This window comes from Hipposideros armiger, unplaced genomic scaffold (assembly GCF_001890085.2).
Source record: "Hipposideros armiger isolate ML-2016 unplaced genomic scaffold, ASM189008v1 scaffold_7, whole genome shotgun sequence".
NCBI classification, from domain to species: Eukaryota; Metazoa; Chordata; class Mammalia; order Chiroptera; family Hipposideridae; genus Hipposideros; species Hipposideros armiger.
Window position 1 is genome coordinate 198,632 of NW_017731357.1, and position 18,132 is coordinate 216,763.

General features: G+C 54.9%; 1 protein-coding gene across 13 annotated transcripts in view; it reads right to left on the reverse strand.

The window, feature by feature from the left end:
- Nucleotides 1-1,122: 1,122 nt before the first annotated feature.
- RBM10 (RNA binding motif protein 10) overlaps nucleotides 1,123-18,132 on the reverse strand; it is a 28,668-nt gene continuing 11,658 nt past the window's right edge. For 4 of the 13 annotated variants that reach the window (XM_019649253.1, XM_019649209.1, XM_019649218.1 and 1 more), the window contains 22 exons: nucleotides 15,915-16,098; nucleotides 14,189-14,419; nucleotides 12,318-12,387; nucleotides 10,425-10,498; nucleotides 8,942-9,028; nucleotides 6,789-6,849; nucleotides 6,473-6,649; nucleotides 5,942-6,102; nucleotides 5,674-5,771; nucleotides 5,500-5,587; nucleotides 4,689-4,875; nucleotides 4,435-4,577; nucleotides 4,226-4,343; nucleotides 4,041-4,132; nucleotides 3,791-3,955; nucleotides 2,709-2,858; nucleotides 2,546-2,611; nucleotides 2,284-2,472; nucleotides 2,129-2,203; nucleotides 1,772-1,878; nucleotides 1,567-1,696; nucleotides 1,123-1,471 (listed from right to left, as the gene is read on the reverse strand). In XM_019649253.1, coding sequence (XP_019504798.1) covers nucleotides 1,346-1,471; nucleotides 1,567-1,696; nucleotides 1,772-1,878; nucleotides 2,129-2,203; nucleotides 2,284-2,472; nucleotides 2,546-2,611; nucleotides 2,709-2,858; nucleotides 3,791-3,955; nucleotides 4,041-4,132; nucleotides 4,226-4,343; nucleotides 4,435-4,577; nucleotides 4,689-4,875; nucleotides 5,500-5,587; nucleotides 5,674-5,771; nucleotides 5,942-6,102; nucleotides 6,473-6,649; nucleotides 6,789-6,849; nucleotides 8,942-9,028; nucleotides 10,425-10,498; nucleotides 12,318-12,387; nucleotides 14,189-14,419; nucleotides 15,915-16,098 — 2,779 coding nt within the window. In that variant the 3' untranslated portion in view covers nucleotides 1,123-1,345. Of the gene's footprint in view, nucleotides 1,472-1,566; nucleotides 1,697-1,771; nucleotides 1,879-2,128; nucleotides 2,204-2,283; nucleotides 2,473-2,545; nucleotides 2,612-2,708; nucleotides 2,859-3,790; nucleotides 3,956-4,040; nucleotides 4,133-4,225; nucleotides 4,344-4,434; nucleotides 4,578-4,688; nucleotides 4,876-5,499; nucleotides 5,588-5,673; nucleotides 5,772-5,941; nucleotides 6,103-6,472; nucleotides 6,650-6,788; nucleotides 6,850-8,941; nucleotides 9,029-10,424; nucleotides 10,499-12,317; nucleotides 12,388-14,188; nucleotides 14,420-15,914; nucleotides 16,099-16,866; nucleotides 16,987-18,132 lie in introns of all 13 variants that reach the window. The other 9 variants (XM_019649238.1, XM_019649244.1, XM_019649263.1 and 6 more) reach the window with 5 other exon arrangements.

The following is an 18,132-nucleotide window of genomic DNA, read 5'->3' on the forward strand; positions in this document are numbered from 1 at the left end:
AGCACCCAAGTCAAGTGATAGAGCCTTTTCATTATTCCAGACAGCTACCTTGCAACTCTTTTCAGTGAATAACAACCTCCCCACCTCCACCCTGCTGACTGCTATCACCATAAATGTGTCTGAGAACTCCACATTAAGTGGACTCATACAGTCTGCACTCTTTTGTCTTTTTCCACTCAACATATTTGTGAGATTCATTCATGTCATTTGTATCAGTATTTTGTTCCTTTTTATTGCTGAGTTGTATTCCATTAAATGAATAGACCATAATTTATCCATCTCTTCTTGTTGGACGTTTGGATTATTACCAGTTTGGGGCTATTATGAATACAGCTGCTATGAATATACATATGACAAGTCCTTTCGTTGACACGTTTGCATTTATTTGGGGTAAATCTAAGAATAGAATTGCTGAGTCATAGGATAAGCATATGTTTACCTTTATACAAAACAGCTCAAGTTTCCAGAGTGGCTGTACCATTTACTACTGGTGACCATGAACGAGGGCTCCTTGTTGGGGCCCTGTGGTAACAGCCCTGGAGAGGATAGGGACACAGGTGGACCCAAATGGGCCTGGTGGGGCATCCCGAGTTCCTCTGTCTCCACCCCTCTCTCGGAATAATCAGCCCGTTAAGGGCACAGGGCAGGGCCCACTGGTGCCAGAGTGCCCGCTGTTGTCCACTTGGAGATGCCCTGGGGCATTGTCCGCAGGCCCAGGGAGGGCCAAGTACAATTTAGCCTTGCTATTTATTATATAGCAAGTGCCGCTGCGAGGTGGCGAGGCGAGGGGATGGAGTATTCGTATTCCTGGCTCTGCCCCAGGGGGACTTCAAGCCTGGCAGTGCCCTGGTGGTGCTGGATTTCCTGGTACAGCATGACCTGCTGGCCCAAACAATGGTGATGGGCTATAACCAGGACCTTATGGGTTGGGGCACAGGCCAGAACCCCATGCTCTGCACTCCCACCCCCACCCCCACTGAGCTGGCAGCCACCATGTACCAGACATTGTGAATGCTAACACTGCCACCCACTTGGCCTGACAAGTCCCCTTGTTTGTGTTTATGTCCCTGTGTCTGTGTGGGCCACAAACCATGCTGGGATATGAGAAAGAGGCATGTAAGCTGCGGACTTTTCAGCTTTTATTACAAAAAGAACATATTCCAGCCCAGTTTTCCAACAGAAGTCACCAACTCAAAGTCTGACTTGGTCAGGGCCTCTCTGGTTGGGGAGTTGGCTGGTAGATGGTTGCAGAGCCCCATTCAGATGATCTAACAATTCATCCTCTCCTGCCTGAGGCAGGACTACTTCTATACCCAACAGATATAGAAGTAGCTCTTGCAGCTCCTCACTGGGCCTCGTTGAAGCGGGTGACCATTGTCTTGTGCAGTGTCTCCTTGTAGGACTCGGTTGAGGTGACCCCGTAGGAGCTGCCTCGGGCTCCTAAGCCGGAGCCCCGCACCCGTGTCTGGGCCTGTATGAAGGAGGCAGGCTCTTTCAGGGGGGCTGGGGGTGAGGCAGGGCTGCAGTGCAGAGCTGAAGGATGGAGATGGGATCACGGAGACTCACCTCAATGGGTGTGACAATGCCCTGCTTCTTTCGGCCCAGGCCACTGCCCTCTTTCCAGCCCATGGCCTGGAGCATGCGACTGCCAATGTTGTCACTGCCCAGCCCATCCCGTGTGGGCTGCTCAAAGTCCCTGCAGAGGACAGTGGTACAGAGTGAGTGACTGGCCTGACAGCCTCAGGCCCCCCACCTGGCTCTGGGCACTCACACGGAAGCTGCAGACATGCCACCATACTTCCTCCTCTTGGGCTCCGGTGGCTCAGGGATACCATACTTTTCTCTGCGTTCAGCTGCGCGGTCCCGGTACTTCATTTGCTGAAAACGTGTGTGTGTGAGAAAATGGGGGAGCTGGTCACTATTGGCAGGAAATATGGGCACAGATGGGTGGTGGGGTGTCCCATGGGGAGCTGGATCTGACTAACAGGTCTGAGGTCCTGAGGGTAGGACATCATAGGCACCAGCAGCCAGGCTGTACCCAGCTGAGGAACTTGAGCACTAGCTGCCTCAGGGGATGGGCACTTGGCAAGGGACAGGGGATGGAGCCTGGGAGTGGGTCACACCTCACCTCCATGTCATTCTTCTCAAGTGCTTCTAGTTCATTTTCTGATAGGTGGGCTCGCCGGTGAATCTCAAGGTTTTGCTGCAAGAGGACACGAAGAGTGAAATGGCTGGGCCGGGCTGGGCCGGCCCAGTGTTCCCTGCCAAGCCTCCCTCAGTCACCTTGTGGAGCCCGGAGAGCTGCTGGTGCCGGATGAGCGCCTCCTTGCTGGGGAACTGGCGCCGGCAGAGCAGACAGGCCAGCTTCTGCCAGTCAGTGAGCTTCTCCTCCCGCTCTGGGCCCCCTCGCTCCTGCTCCTCCTCACTGTCACTCTCCCCGCTGTAGGCTGCCACCAGCCCCCGAGGTGGGCTCTGCAGAAGGTGGGAGATCAGGCCTGGCAAGATCAGAGCCCCCCCGCCGCCCCTTTCTGTCCTGGGCACTCACTGGACGATCCTCACTGGTCAGTTTCGGGAGGTCCATGCTGGTGTGCTGTCTCTCAGCTAGTGCTCCCTGGGGTGGAGGGATATAGAAATTCAGGGACTCCAGAGAGGGGCTGGAGGGATGATACGATTGGGGTGGGCTGTGAGGACGGGTGGCCATAACACACCTTCTTCTCCAGGATGGCATAGCCAGCATCTGCGGTGGCCGACTCCCGCCTTTCATCGTCTCGCAGGGAACTGATGGGCTGGAAGCTGTTTTTGAAGTTTTCTTTTTGCTTGTTCAGACTGCGGGCCCAGCGTTCCATGTCCTTGGCAATCTAGGGGTGAGGGGTGGTGGTGAGACTCTCAGGAATCCACCAACTCTACTGCCCCACTACCCTTGCAGCAGCCCACCCCACCCTGCACCTCAAGCAGAGGTGTGAAAGGCAGCAGTGAAAGTTCCCATTTCTCTATCATACTGTCATTGGTGCTCATCGAGCCCCTGTCTGGCTGTGACCTCATTCTCCTGACAGGCACCCACACTATTATGTTCCCTATGTCTTCATTTATCAATCCAAAATGCATAAGATGGCTTTCTCTGTCAATAATTTTAATTCACGTGCATGATATTATGTTACATTTCATATTATATTCAATTTCCCCCATAGGCACAAAACCACTTTTAGAATTTACCAGGTCACCAAGTTTTTGCTTCTAAGGCTACACCCAGACTGTTATTCTGTTCCTCTACAGACAGACCCTGAGGTTCCCTCCAACTGCCCACTGCCACAAAATACTGCAGTGGCTGTTCTCTTGACCACCCCTGCTGAGACTGTGAGAAGTTCTCTGGGATGTATCTACATGTAGACACAGACACCCCCCCCCCACGAATGGGGTTCCGGGCCCAAAGGAGTACGCACACCCATTTGTCTCCACAGGCAGGGCTAGCCTGGCTTCAGGCATGCGCGCACCAGCCCACATGCCCAGCAGCAGCATGAGGGTTCCCAATGGAGGACAGGAAAGCTGACGGGGCTCGTGTGGATGGCACTGGCCACCTCAGGGAGGTGGGTGGCCCTGCCCTGTACCGAAGAGGTCACGCAGCGAAGAGCAAAGCTGGACCAGGAGCCTGGTCTCCCTTGAGCAGTTACTGCCTACATACACATCCAGTCCCCACCCTGCTCCCTCAGCAGCGGAGGTGACAGGTGACAGAAATGCAATCCCCAGAAGACACAGACTAGCCAGCTGGTGGCTGCTGGACTCCGGAGTTCACCTGCTGGGCTGTCTTGGTCTTGTGCTTCTCTTTCTTCTCTTTGCCCTCCTTGGAGGGCGCCCCTGTCTCCTTATGCCCGTCGGCTGACTGCTCCAGGGCAGGAACGTAGGTCCGCCTTTCCCCATCCCAGTACAGGTACTGCTGGCTCTGAGCATTGTAGTAATACTGGGGTGGGGGGAAAGGGGGCATGAGCGAGGACCTCGAGAAGGGGAACTGCAGACCCCACCTGCTCCCTGGGCTGCTCCATCACCTGAGAGTTGGGGTCATAGTAGAGGCCAGTCTGAGGATCATAGTAGTAGCCGGATGTCTCATCGTACTGGTAGGTGGAGACGTCAGGAACAGCTGGGGAGTAAGAAGGGGGGGGGGTCACACCACTCCCTGCTTTGTTAAAGGAACTCCCCACCACCTACCCATCCGCAGGCTGGGGTTACTCACGGTACTGGCTATAGGACTCCTGGGAAGTGGGGCTGGTGGCTGGCGGCAGGGTAGAGCTGGGATGGTTAGGGCTCTGCAGCTCAGACTTGAGCACAGCAGGTGATATGATGGTGTATGACTGGTCATGGGGCCAGACAGGGAAACAGGGCTCAGTGTCGGCCCATGCCCACTGTACCCACCCCTCCAGGATTTCCCTTGAGCTCCCTCACCTGGCTGTTGGCAGCAGCGCCTTGGCTGCTGCTTGCCTCGGTTGCTGACTGCTGGTAGATGCCAGGGGTGGCACCAGGTTGGGCACGGGAGAAACCCTGCAGTGACACAGAGTCCGCTCCAGGCTCCAGGGAGGCCTCAGTGCCTGTAAAGAGGGAGAGAGAGGGAGGAGAACGCCTGTGAGCGACAGGGCCCAGGAGCCTCTGCCTGCTGGCCCCCACGTGGGATTGAAGAGAGATGCTATGCTGGGGATTACCTGCTCCAGCTGCATCCCCTTTGGTTCCAGTGACGCTGGGGCCCTTGGTGCCCTTGAGGTAGCCATGGGCATAGAGGGAGGACTCTGTGCCCTGGCTGCCGCCATAGCCCTCATCCTGTTGGTAGTAGCTGTAGTCGACCGGTGGCTCCTCGGGGGTGGCCCAGGCACCCTCCCCACCCTGGGAGGCCTGAGGGGCAGGGGGGAGGGGCTCATTAGCAGAGGAGGGGGTGCTGGGGGAGGGGAGCCTGCTAAGAAGCGACTGCCCACAGGTGAGGCTGGTCTGTCTCCTGACAGAAAGCATGCAGCCCTCAGACAAGTGAGACGCGAGGGCTGCCTGGCCACAGCAGAGCAGGGCAGCAACAGAAACCAGACAGGAACAAAGACTCATGCCAAAACGCTCCCGGGGCTGACACTGTGCTATGTCACTGTGGTGTGTTGTGTGGCCTGTGTGTTGGGCATCAGACCAAGGGAGATGCCATCCTCCCTACTTTAGTCTCATTTCCCAATTTTCTTTCAGCCAATTATAAATTCCTTTTTATTACAGAAGTTCTAACAACTCAGGACAATAAAATAACCACCAAACGGGAGAGAAAACTAACCACGATGGCATTGAAAATGAAAGCCCGGGATGAGGGGACTGGGAAGGGAGCTGTAGCAAGGCCCCCGGATCCCACAGCAGCCACTGGGAGAGGGTTCTGGGTTCGCAGAAAGCCAACACAGCAAACGAGCCCTCCTGTTTGCAGAGAGGGTGAGGGAAGGTTGAGGCGGCCCAAGTATCAGGATGCTGGGGCAGAAGGGAGTCTTTGAGTACCTGTGAGATGGCCCACTGGGCCGCAGCGATAGCAGTGCTGGCCACAGAGGCAGCATTGATGCGACTGCCCTCATTGGAGGCCATGTCCCTGGGGAGGATGTCAGAGACTGGGAGTGAGATGGGGGGCCCCCAGCTGGGGGACAAACTGGGAAGGGACATAGGTGGGGATCTGACCTCTTAGAACCCTTGGCAAATTCAACATTGATGGTCTTGCCATCGATGGTGAGCGGCGGGTGCAGGGCCTGCAGGATCTGCAGCAGCTGGGCTGCCTCCTGGGGGAGGAGGGGAGGCAGGGGCAGAAGGGTCAGGCCCGGGGAGGTCCCCGGCTCCATTGCCCCATTGCCAGGCATGGGGCCGCGGTGGGGGGCTGGAGTCAGGGTCCCTCCTCCCCACCCCGGGGGCCGGGACCCTGGCTGCCCGGCCCCCCCTGTGCCGCCCTCACCACGATGGTGGAGAGCTGGATGAAGGCGAAGCCACGGTTCAGTTGGGTCTGCTTGTCCTTGATGACGCGTACATTGGAGGAGGATAGCACTGCGTAGGGTGCCAGGGCCCCCAGGATAGAGTCCATGGTGCTGTGTGGGTTCAGGTTGCGCAAAATGATGGCTGTGGGAAGGGGCCCAGCATTAGGGGTCACCCTTGAACTCTGCTCCAGCCCTACCCTCTGGTGGCTCCCCACTGCCCCCTCTCCTCTGGCCTCCACATCTTTGCACCTGCTGCCTCTTCTCACCTCTTCTTCCTGGACAAACTGCTTGTCAGTTCCAAGTCCCAGCTCAGTTGCTCACCTGCCGAGACCTTTCCCAACACATACCCCAAAGTCTAGTTGGGTTATACTCCTTCCTGCTCTCCCTGTCTGTCACCCCACCAGGCAGAGACCCCTGGGAGGATTAAGTCCTGGTCACCACCATCTTTCTGGCCTTGGAGAGCCCAGCCCAGACACCCTAGGGCAGGAAGGAAGAAGGAACAACTGACTCACTGTCGTTGGCGTTCTCCGAGCTTGGCTCTGAGCCCTGTGACAGGGTTTGGGAGGCCAGCACTCCCTGGGCCTGATAGGGCTGTGGCAGGGGGAGCAGGCCCTGGCTCAGCTCCCGTCCTCCCAGTGGAAGCGTCTGCTGATCCAGCCTCGTGCCCAGGGGCAGCTTCTGCTCTGCCTCTGTCAGGGGTGGCAAAAGACAAGCTGGTGACCAAGGGGAGGCTCCAAGCTGGTCACCCTCCTTGCAGAGCACTGGCTCCTCAGCCTTCTCCCCTCTCCCACCAACGCCTGAGGGGGCGGGAAAGCACGAGGGCCTCACCTGACTTGGGCACACCACATTTGAAGCACTTCTCGCGGCGTTTGAAGTTCTGGACGCCACACTGTGAGGCACACACCAAGCCATCAGAGAGGGTGGGGCTATCCATGGCACCCCCAAACTTGGATCCAGAGACCCCCCCCCAGGGAACCCAGCCATGCCCCAGGGAAGGGAGGTCCCAGAGTCAGGGGAGGCAGGGGGCTTTGGGGTTCTCGCTGTCATTCTCAAGCCTGTGACTCTCCCCTTTTCGAGGTCTCAAATTTGTCCTCAGTGCCACCTTCTCATCTCAGGAATCAACAACTTCCCCACTCATTACAACTGCTGCCTCCTCTGTGGTACCTACTCTCAGTACTGGCCCCCCAACGATGTCCCTGTAGTAGGTGCCTCTTCTCAAAACTTGTTTTCCTGTTCAGACACCTCCACCATTTCTATCCCTAAAAGCCAGGAATGCCTCTGTTGCCAGACTCCCACCCCTCCTTTATCTCAATGATTGGGTTGGATCCTGCTGCTCTCTGCCTTGGATATTCCAGCCTCCAAAGACCCCAGCTTCCACACTGCTGTCTGTTCTAAGGTCAGATACTAAGCACGACTCCTGTGCCAGGCTCTGCTCCGCATGCCAAGGAAGCGGCCTCAGCCCTCATGGCCCACCAGCGGGAAGCAGACATAGCACAGACGGACAGGTTACTCTGTGGGACAGTCACCAGCAGGGACTCAGGAAAGGGAGTGGGTCAAGAGGGGCACTGCTCACTCGGCCAGGGACAGTCAGCAGGGATGTTTTATCTGGGAGACCCAGAAGTCTGGTTTGGTGTGGCTTTGCTGGGAAGCGATTGCTAACAGAGGGATCAAGAGGTTTTCCACAGCTGGTGTAGGAGGGTGAGCAGAGAGGCCAAAGCCAAGGTTAGAGAGGGAAGGTGAAGCTAGATCATGGACGAGCATCCTGCTTTAAGCTCAGAGCTGTGGGGGTTTTTAAGCAGAGGAAGAGTGACATGGTCATAGGTGGTTCTGAGGAATGTTACAGGTGAGAGGGCAGGAGAAGGAGGCCAGAGGCCAGCACACCAGAGAGGGCTCTGAGGTGACTGTCTGGGGGAGTGGGTGAGGACTGGCCTGCAGTGGGAAAAGCCAGGGAGGGCATTTCTGTGATGGGAGTGACAGGACTTGGTGACCAACAGGATGTGGGAGGTAAAGGAGGGGAAAGTAGAGAATTCCCTGGTTTTGAGGAGTGTCTGAAAATAAAGGAAATATAGGAGGGATGGAGTTCCACTGTCACTTTGTCCCTACCTCTCCAGAGACAGTGGACTCCCACCTTCTGATATTACTTTATTTTTTTTAACAAACAGGTGCCACTCCCCTTGCTAGGCAAAGTCCAGCCCTTAGGTGTCAGGACTGCCAGCCGGCTACAGGTGAGGCTGTGCCCCAGGGGAGACCTGAACCCACCATGGCATCCATGGCCCCTGTGATCAGGAGCAAGTCATGGCTTAAGGCTCACCCATGGTTCCATCTCTCTTGAGCCTCAGGTTCCTCTTCTGGAATATGAATGCAAAAGCCTATAGCCTGTAACCTGTCTCAGGTGGACATCGTTTTGTCAGAGTGGCCTTCAAGGTTGGGCCATCTGACACAAGCTCTCAGAACATCCCGTGCTTTCCTTCAGAATAACAGCTGACATTAAACGGTGCTAACTGTGGGCCACGTGTTGTTCCAAGTGTTACCCTCTCATCCCCACATTTTAACCCTCCCAACCACCTCTGGGGAGAGGTGTCATTACTATTTGCATTTTAGAGATGGGAAAGTGAAGCAGGGAGGGGTTAAGGGCCCTGATCAAAATCAAGGCAGATCTGGGAGAGTCTAATTTCAACCAGTCTGCCTCCGAGGTCCACATTTTACACACCGCGTTCTGCCTCCACTGTCACTAGTGAGTCATTTATGTAAATATTTGTTGATCGTCTACTGGGGCTTCAAGCAAGATAGTGCTTCATGCGGGCAGAGGCTGAAACTGAGTGAAAGCTCAGTACACATTGGTAGGTGGGTGGGTGGCAAGGAACCATAGCTCCTTGAGCTGAGCCAGTCCTCCACACCACCGCGGAGGCCCCAGGAAGACAGACGTTGCCATCACTGCTGCTGTCTCACTTCACGGTAACTGCTGCCCACCGCCCCTGTACCTTATTACATAGCCAGTCCTCATTGATCTTGGGCTTGGGGTCGCTGTAGTGCATGGATACCTTCTGGCCCAGGATGTTGAGGGAGTGCTGTGGGAAAAAGCAGAGCTGAGTGAGGCCCAGGCAGCAGTGCCCCACGCACCGTTTCAGCACAGGAGAAGAGAGTGAGCGAGCCCTTCAGCTGGATGGATGAGGGACAGGGAACGGAGGGAGGTCGGAGAACGGACGAGGGAAGAAGGAAGGGAAGGAGGGAGGGAAAGCGCCACAGCCCTCGGGCGCAGCTGTTTGCTGCCTTTCAGGGCACGTGCACGCACACGTGAACACACGCCACCAGGCACACAGTGCTCGGCTGACCGATGCTTGCCCGACAGTGGGGAAAACCCCCCACTCGGCTCTGATACTGCCAGGCCACACCCAAGGCCAGCACTATACAGGCTACATTTGGGATGAGAGGGGATGGGAAGGGAGGGAGAGGAGGGGGGAGAGAGAGAGAGAGAGAGAGAGCGCACGCACACTAGTGCTGGAGAAGGGGAAAAAGAAAGAGCCATATTGAAAAGATGGAAGTTCCTGCTGGGAGGCTGTCTTCCTGTGGCTGGCTGGGTCCTCGGCCCATGGCACTAGCCTATGGACCGGCTGAGAGCTCCAGGGCCGGCCCTACCGAGCCCCCTTCTAGCACATCTGCCCCTCCTCCCGAGGCTTTCTTTGCGTGTCGCACACCAGTGTGCAAGGCTCTGGGTGGGCAAGCAGAACAGATCCTTGGGTCTCTGAAGGTCCCAAAGCTGCTCGGTTGGGAGACCATGTCAGGCTTGGGGAGCAGGCTCCCTTCCTGGTGGCATGGCTCCTTGCTGAGAGGGCAGGCCTGCCCCCAGTGGAGTGGGGCAAGTGGTGATTCCAGTGTGTGGGGGGGTAGATGCAGTGGGAGGGATGGGGCAATCAGGTGAATCCTGGTGAATGAAACTGACACTTGACTGGTACTTTAGATCAACAGAGCAGTGCTGGCCTCTTATGTGGGAATCAAAGGGCCGAACTCACATGCAGGGAGAGCTGGCAAAACGGGACTTGCTAGTTAGTATGCCAACAGCTAAGTTCCCCTGTGGTTGGATTTTCAGCGTTGCCTGGGAGTGGAATGAAGTACTCGCTCTGTCTAACCCCAGAGCAGGGCAGTCCCCCAGGGAGTGGGAACCTAGGTGGAAGACCCCCCTGGTAGCCCTTTCTCTGAAAGCTCAGCCGGGAGAGGTGGAGGGGCAGAGCTAGTGGCAGCAGGAGAGGCAAATGGTGAGTGTGGGTTCTTGACGGGCAGCCCAGTGGGTAGTGAGAGATGGGAAGAGGAGATAGTGAGGGTCAGGAAGGGGGAGAGATAGGGGCGGGGGGATGGGACACAGGGCCACAGGGCAGGGAACTGTGTCCATAAGAATCAGGCGATGGGGAGCGCTCGATTACAAAGTAGTATTTGTTTGGGGGAGGGGTTCAAGTGCGGCAAAGCAACCTGATTGGCTTCCATCCATCGTGTAGCGTCCTGCAAGTGACTAAACTCGACGAAGGCGAAGCCCCGGCTCTGACCTGGAGACAGCATTCAGATACAGACGCAGTGGGTTAGTCAACAGCTTTGGACACACGGCGTTCCCGGGGGCGGGACCCGAAGGGAAAGGACGGGGGCAGAGAGGGAAGGCGGGAGAGGAGAAAGGAAGAAAGGAAGAGAGAGAAGCAATCAGAGAGAGAAAGACTAGGGAGTGGGAGGCAAGGTAGATGCCTGGGAGCGGGAGGAAAGGGAAGGAGAAGGGAGGAAAACAGACCCGGAGAGAGGTGGGTGGGTGGGGGGAGATACACACACGCCAGCTGGGAAGAAAGACAGAGAGATGGGGCTTGGGCAGATGTGCCTGGCCAGCCTGGGGTGACAGAGACAGAGAGAAGGAGCTGGGAGGCAAAGGGTACAAGTACAAGTCTACCTCCAGAGAAGGAAGAAGGGCAGATGGGCAGGCTGCTGGCTCCACATGGGCCAAAACAGCCAAGGGGCGGGGCCCAGCACAAAGCCCAGGGGCCCCCAGGAGGGGCCCTGTAACTGGTGTTTAATCAATGGAGCAAAAGAGAACCTGGGCTGGGCTGCTCAGTGAAGCTAGGAAGTCTCCTGGCCCACCAGGATCAGGGGGTTTAGGGACATAATGTCACCTCAGCCTCACCACAGTGCACGAGAGATGGGCCTCATAAGGGAGCCACCTCAGGGCCAAGCAGAGAAGATTACAGCCACCCACAGTCCAGATCCTCTTACATAGCAGGAGAATGAGGGCCAGGATTGGCCAGGTGGACCTTAGAGTAAAGAATCAGTGGGTGTCTGGGAGAAGCGCCCAGGGCCACAGAGGGGGCTGCACTTGGGATACCACATTGGGGAGAGAGAGATCACAATCATGGCAACATTTGGTTTGGCTGGGGTGAAGCAGAGCAAGACGTGCATGCTACCAAGAGAGACTCAGGCCTGGCCAGGGCTGGGAAAGGGACCCAGGGCTTGAGGCCGCAGGAAGCAGATCTTCCTTTGGAGGGGTACAAACAGGGAGGGCTTAGATGTGGCGGGGCTTGGGGGGTGCATGCTTGATCTCTAAAAGAACCATTAGGATGCACAGGAGGATGGAATGGTATGATGAGAGAGAGAGAGAGAGAAAGAGAGAGAGAGAGAGAGAGAGAGAGAGAGAGAGAGAGAGAGAAATGGAGGTGTGGGGAGGAGAGAGACTGAGAAATGGAGAGAGAAGCCCAGGCAGTGAGGCCCCGCTGTGCCTGCCTTGGGGAGCCTGGGCCAGAGATCCTGCAGAGACAGCTTTCCCCCCACCCCCCAACTACCCTCAGGCCAAGTCCAAGCAGCCTGCAAGAGGGAGGAAGGGGACAAGTGAGGCCAGATGTCCTGGCTGCATTTTGGGATGAGCCCTGGGACAAGAGCCATCCCCTGCCTCCCCTCTTGGAATACATGGGGGGCAGTGTCAGGCCTGCTTTCTGGTCAGAGGCTGTTACCAGAAAAATATAGGGGAGAGTGAGGGCAAGGGAAGGAGAAGAAAGGAGAGGGAAGGGAGCATATGGGGGGGTTACCATCTCAGATACTCAAGAGTCCCAGAGAGGAGGTTCCCTGGAGCCTGGCCCTGGCCCTGCCCCCAGGAAGCGCTCAGCTCAGAGCCACAATCCCTCCCCAACAGCCCCACACAACAGGCTGCTGGCTGGAGCTGTGAGGAGAGTGGGATGAGGGGGAGAGAAAAAGAGGGGTACCCCCAAGCTGCCCATTCCCAGCTGTGGCAAGAAGGCAGGGTAGGGAAGGGTGTGGAGGAGGCTGAGGCAGGAGGGAGACTTGGAAGCGGAGGCTGGCCAGAGGAAGAGGAGGGCACTGGGAACGAAAGCTCACCTGAGGATTTGTTCCGCATCAGCCGGACCTCCCGGGCAAGGACGCCATGGGACTGCAGCTGGCCACGGATCTGCATGGGGAGATACAGATTGGGGTAGGCTCAGCATAAGGGGGCTCCTGAGGAGCTGAGGCCGGCTGGAGGCCTCCAGGGCCCCAAGGGGCCATTGGTGATGTGCAGACACTGTCTCCTCTCTCTCTCAGGGCTTTTCCCCGAGTGACCACTTTGGTCCCTGACTTGCAGCGAGTCAAATGAAGAGCGGGGCATGATGCAAGGTGAAGCATGGCAGCGTGATGACCCTCAGGGGTGGAGAACAGTAAGAGAGCAAGCGAGCCCACAGATCAAGAATGGTGGGCAGGGGCGGTCTGACAACAGCTTTGGTGCAGCCACAAAGCGAGGACAGCTGGGATGCAATTCTGGCCCTTTGCAAAGGGGCTGCCCTCTGTTTGAATCAAGAGACCCATGACACAAATATGAAACTGGGAGGGACTGGGGTCTGAGCAAACCCAACCCACGTGCCCTAGACCCTGAGTGGAGCAGTAGCTTGGGGCAGAGACAAAAAGGCGTGGCTGTGGGGTTTGGAAAGCTTCCTGGATGAAGTAAGCCAGAGGGAAGCTGCAGAGGCAATTTGGGTATCTAGGCCAGTGGTGTGTCTTGCGGAAGACTAGGAGCCTGTGCTGGGCATTCTCAGGCAGCAGTCTTAATGCCTCTGGGCCTCAGTTTCCGTATTAGGTTACACAACAAAAAGGAGATTAAACACACATACACACTCTCTTGTCTCTCTCTCACAAACACATACGTGCAGGAGGATGAAAAGAAGGACAAAGAGGAGTTTTATTAGGACCACAAACATGCAGGGAGGGCTCAGGAAACAATAAGAATGCGGGCTCTGGGGCCCAGCTGTCCAGTTTCAGACCCCCAACTCTGCTCTGCCACTCACTGGCTGTGGGACCTGGGGCAAGTCGCTTCACTGCTGGGGGCCTGGCTTCCTCATCCATAGGATGGAAATATCTTTCCTGCAGGGTGGCTGATTAAATCAGACTTGGCGTGTGGCCCACCCTATGATAAATCCTCAAGAAATGTCAGCACTCCGCTACTGTCTGACCCTGAACAGGGCAGGTGGGTCAGACTTGAGAAGGTTGCAAATACACAGGTGGGATTTTCTCTGTGACAAAATGGGTAGCTGGCAGATTTCAGAGGAGAGCTGAGCAGAGAATCCATGGGCGGGGAGGAGAAGGAGGATAATCAGGAAGGCTATTCTAGTGGCCCTTTTGAGGTTTTACTGGGGCTCCTTAAGGTAAGTCTGTAGGAGAAGGAAACAGAACAGGAAGGAAGATGGAAGGGAATGCCAGGAGGGAAACAGGGTGGCAAAGCTGTCAGCAGCAGTGAAGGAGGTCAAAGAAAAACCCAAGGCTCTGTGGCCAGGCCAGTGAGGAGATCTGACGTTGGTGACAAAAGAGGGTGAGGCGAGGTGACAATAAAACCTCAGAAAATCCCATGAGGACTCTCCCCACCCACATCATTTCTGCCATCAGCATGCCCGGCATTGGGCCTGGCCAGTATGTGGCCCTCGATCAACATTGCAGAATGGATGGATGACCAGTGGAATGTGCGGGAGGAATGCTCTGGTCCCTCCCACAGCCACCACCGGCAGCCCCTTGGGCAAGCCAACCTACTGGACACCCCTTCCTTCTAGACCAGGAGACGACAAGGCATGCCCCAGAGGACAGATCAGTGCTGGAGGAAAGGAGCCAGTGGGGAGAAGAGATGAAAGATGCTGAGGTCAGGGGTGAGTGAGAAGTTGAGGGCCCTGGAGGAGACCCAGCCTGGCCTCCTGCTCTGCCACCTGCCCAGGGCCATGGGGGGCACGTACGTCATCCTCAGTGGCTGCCTGTGGCAGCATCCTCAGCATGACGATGTTACTGGCCTTCTCCTCCTCCTCCTCCTCCTCATCCTCCTCCTCCTCCTCCCCTTGCTCGGTCCGATAGTCCTGGTCCCGATAGTCGCCGTCTCGGGGGAAGCCTGGCGGGCCAGTGGGGCTGTGCCTGTGCCGCCGCCGCCTCCTACGCTGAGTTTCGGAGCCCGGGGAGGCCTCGTAGGAATCCTGGCCGACAGAATGAGACGAGAGACACCAGACGGGCAGTCAGTCTGGGGTGGGCCTAGGGGCTGGCCGCTGGCTCTCTGAGGCAGGCAGGCTCTGAAAGCCAGGGGTGGGCGGGCTCCGGCTAAAGGCTAGGGCAGGCAGGGTTGGGTAGGCTTTGGACTGCAAACTTCTGGAGTTGGAAATTCTCTCTGGGACGCTTTTGGGGGCTGCCTTGGTGGTGTGGGGATAAGCTGGTGGCAGTGCTGGTGTTTGGGAGGAACTCCCACAGATAGGTGACCAGACATCACTTAAACCTTGGGAGGAATTGGTCTGGGGCTGGCACACTAAACCCTGCCCTCTGTTTCTCCCCCCTCCTCCCTCGCCAGCTCAGCTAGTATGTGCACAATTGGTCCTTGTGCCACAGAAGGCTACAAATATTGCTTATGATTCCCAGCCTGGGTCTAGGCCCTGCAACCAAATTGTGGGTATAGGAATAGCTTAAGATCTTGGCTATAGCCAGCCAGCAGGGATTGGTGAATGTGCAAGGGTTACAGCACTGCCCCCTGGTTCCTGATCCTTTGCCTGGCCAGTCCTCCATCAGCACCAGGCTCCCTCCTAACAGGGTGTGGTCACTGGGTTCTTGGGTGTTACCCAACCAACCAACACTTCCAGGACTAAGCAGGCCAGGCCTGGGTCCACACCCTTCCTGCCCTTAGAGGGGCCAGAGATAACTTAGTGTTCCAGTCCTACTCTTCCCAACCCAGCTGCCACTGGGGAAGCTTTAACTGCCTACCACAAGGGTCTTTGCACTGGACCCCCCAAAGGGAGGCCAGAGGCCGACTCTGCCCCTGGAGGGGCTGAGGTTGCAAGAATACCCTCCCCACCCCACTGAATAGGAGAGCTGTCTGCTTGCCTAGACCATGGCCTTGACCACCCCATCAAACCAGGGTTTCCCTAAGACAAGGCTGCTTCTTCCCTTCAGCTGCGGGGCTCCCTGATGGTAAGCATGATGCCTCCCTCCTCAGGCTAGGGCTCACTACCCAACATGGGACTCAGGGGAGAGGCCTGAGAGAGTCTTTCCCTTCCGTCTAAGAGCTCTGCCACCACTGGGAATGAGCACAGTTGGACTCCCAGAGCTGCTCTTCTTGGTGATATGTTCTCCCAGTTGCCTTCCCAACCCCAGACACCGGCTGCCATGTCAGAGGCTCTTCAAGGGCCCCATATTGGCTGGGAGAAGGCAGTATAGGGCTTGCAGTGACCCATGGCCCCAGAGTGAATACTGGGGAAGGAGGGAAACAGGTGGCGGCCAGGGGCCCTCACAAGTATAGAGCCAAGCAGGGAGACCCAACTTGGGAGAGGAGCCCTCAGAGGGGGAGTGGGGACAGATCCTCCAGGTGAGGCAAAGCCACTGAGCATAGTCCAAAGGCACAGGAGCTGAGAGCTACCTGCAGCCAGACAGAGGCCCTGCAAGAGCCCCCCCACCCACCCCAGGCCGGACTAGCCCTCCTGCCCTCACCTCTGCACTCTGCTCCTCGGATGAGTCATCATAGTCATGCTTGCCCTCCTGGCTGCCATATTCGCGGGGGTATGAGCGGTAGTCCATGTCCCGGTAGTCGTGGTCCCGGCTGCGGTTTTCCCCACTGTCATCCTGCGAACGGTCAGCGGCTCCATAGCGGCCAGTCCTGTCTCCACGGCCACCGCTGGGGGAAGAAGGATGGGAGGGATTAAGAGCGCAGTCCTTTCTGAAAGGCGCAAGGGGTGAGGCTGACCCCCACTCACTCACTCCTTCTAGACCCTCAACCCCACACCTAAATCCTGACCCCGTGGGGTGAGCGGGCTCCCACCTCTCTCGCAAATCCAATCCACTTCTCTCCTTACCTTCCCCACCTCTCTAGTCCATGCTGTCTTCCTTCACTGGGCCCTTGGGTGTGGCCTCCTGACCTCTACCAAGGCCCTCCATCCCAGTTCATTCTCTACGCCCCAAATGTGAGTGAGTGCTCTATAAGGCAAAGCCAACTGGGCCCAACTGTATAGCTCCCTTCAGTGGTTCCCTCTTCGTCTCAGGATAAAACACCAAAATGCTCACCGAGGTCCTACAAGGTCTGCTGGGCCCTGCGGGCTGACTCCCTACCGACCTCTCTCTCTCTCTGCCTCATCGTGCACTGTGCCACCCTGCCCCTGTGGTTCATGGTCACCTTGCTGGCACTAGCAGCTGTTTTGTTAAAATTTCTCCTACTGCAATAACTGTAAAATAATTACCTCAAAGTTGATTTAATGTACATTTCTTTGATGATTTAAAAAATTACTAGACTGTGAGTTCTGGGAAATGAAGAAACCACACCTGTTTGGTCACTGCCCTAGTACCCAAAGCTTAGCTTAGTGCCTAGTACTCAGCAGGTACCCACCAATTATTTTTTAATAAAATAATGATTTAAAAAGTATTCTAAAAGTAACTAATATACACTTACTTAAAACAAGGAAAAACAGGCACCATAGTAGACTACTACTAGCAGGCACCCAATCCGGGTAGGAACGACATTAGAATGTCCATTATCGACCACATTATGAACATTATTTTAAGATATTAGCTGAAATAGTTAAACAAAGGAACAAAGAAAAGAGGTTAAAAGCTGGAAAGGAAAAGGTAAAATTACCATTATTTGTAAATGATATGATATACTTACAAAGCCTTAGAGAATCAACTAAAAAATGATTACAAATAATAAATCAGTAAGGATGCTGGATACAAAATTAATATTCAGAAATAAATACCTTGCCTGTCTTTAGAGAGCCACTGTTTAGAAAATAGGAAGATCCCAAGTACAATTACCTGGACATGTGCAAGATCTTATGACTATACTTCACACATATAAAGCAGGATACATTTGAAATGGGTCAATGATTTAAATGGAAGAAACGAAATGATAAAAGTAGAAGAAAACATGGGATTATTTCTTGATAATCTCGAAATGCGGAACACTATGACCCAAATCCAAAAGCCATGGAAAAAATTATTAAATTTGACTATGTAAAAATAAAACATATCTGCTTGGAAGAAAAAAAACCCCACCATAAGTCAAGTCAAGACAAATGATAAACTGTGAAAAAATATAGGAAAAGGTAAAAGGAACAGAATTCACAGTAAAGAAATATAAATGGTTTATACTTGAAAAGATGGCCTATCTCAATCATAATGAAAGATGAAATTTAAAACTACACTGGATAGACCATTTTTAAATAAATGTTTAAAATTTATTTTTGTACATTTTTCTAAATCATTTTTATTGTGCCAAAATATACGTAACAAAAATTTACCATTTTAACCATTTTTAAGTGTTCAATTCAGTGGCACAACGTACACTCACACTCACAATGCTGTACAACAACCATTACCACTATTTCTAGAACTTTTTTTTTAGCTGAGCCATCCTGCCGCCTGTTGGCATCTCAGCAGCAGCTCTCCTTGGGCTGGGACTCGAACCGCTGTTACTCAGAGCTCACACTCTTGAGCGAGCTCTTAACCAACTGAGCCACTCGGCCGGCCCTAGAACCTTTTCATCACCCCAAATAGAAACTCCATATTCATTGAACAATAACTTCCCAACTCACACCCTCTATTCTACTTTGTCTCTATGAATTTGCCTATTCTAGGTACCTCATTTAAGTGGAATCATATAATGTATGTCCCTTTGTGTCTGACTTATTTCACTTAGCATAATGTTTTCTTTTTTTTT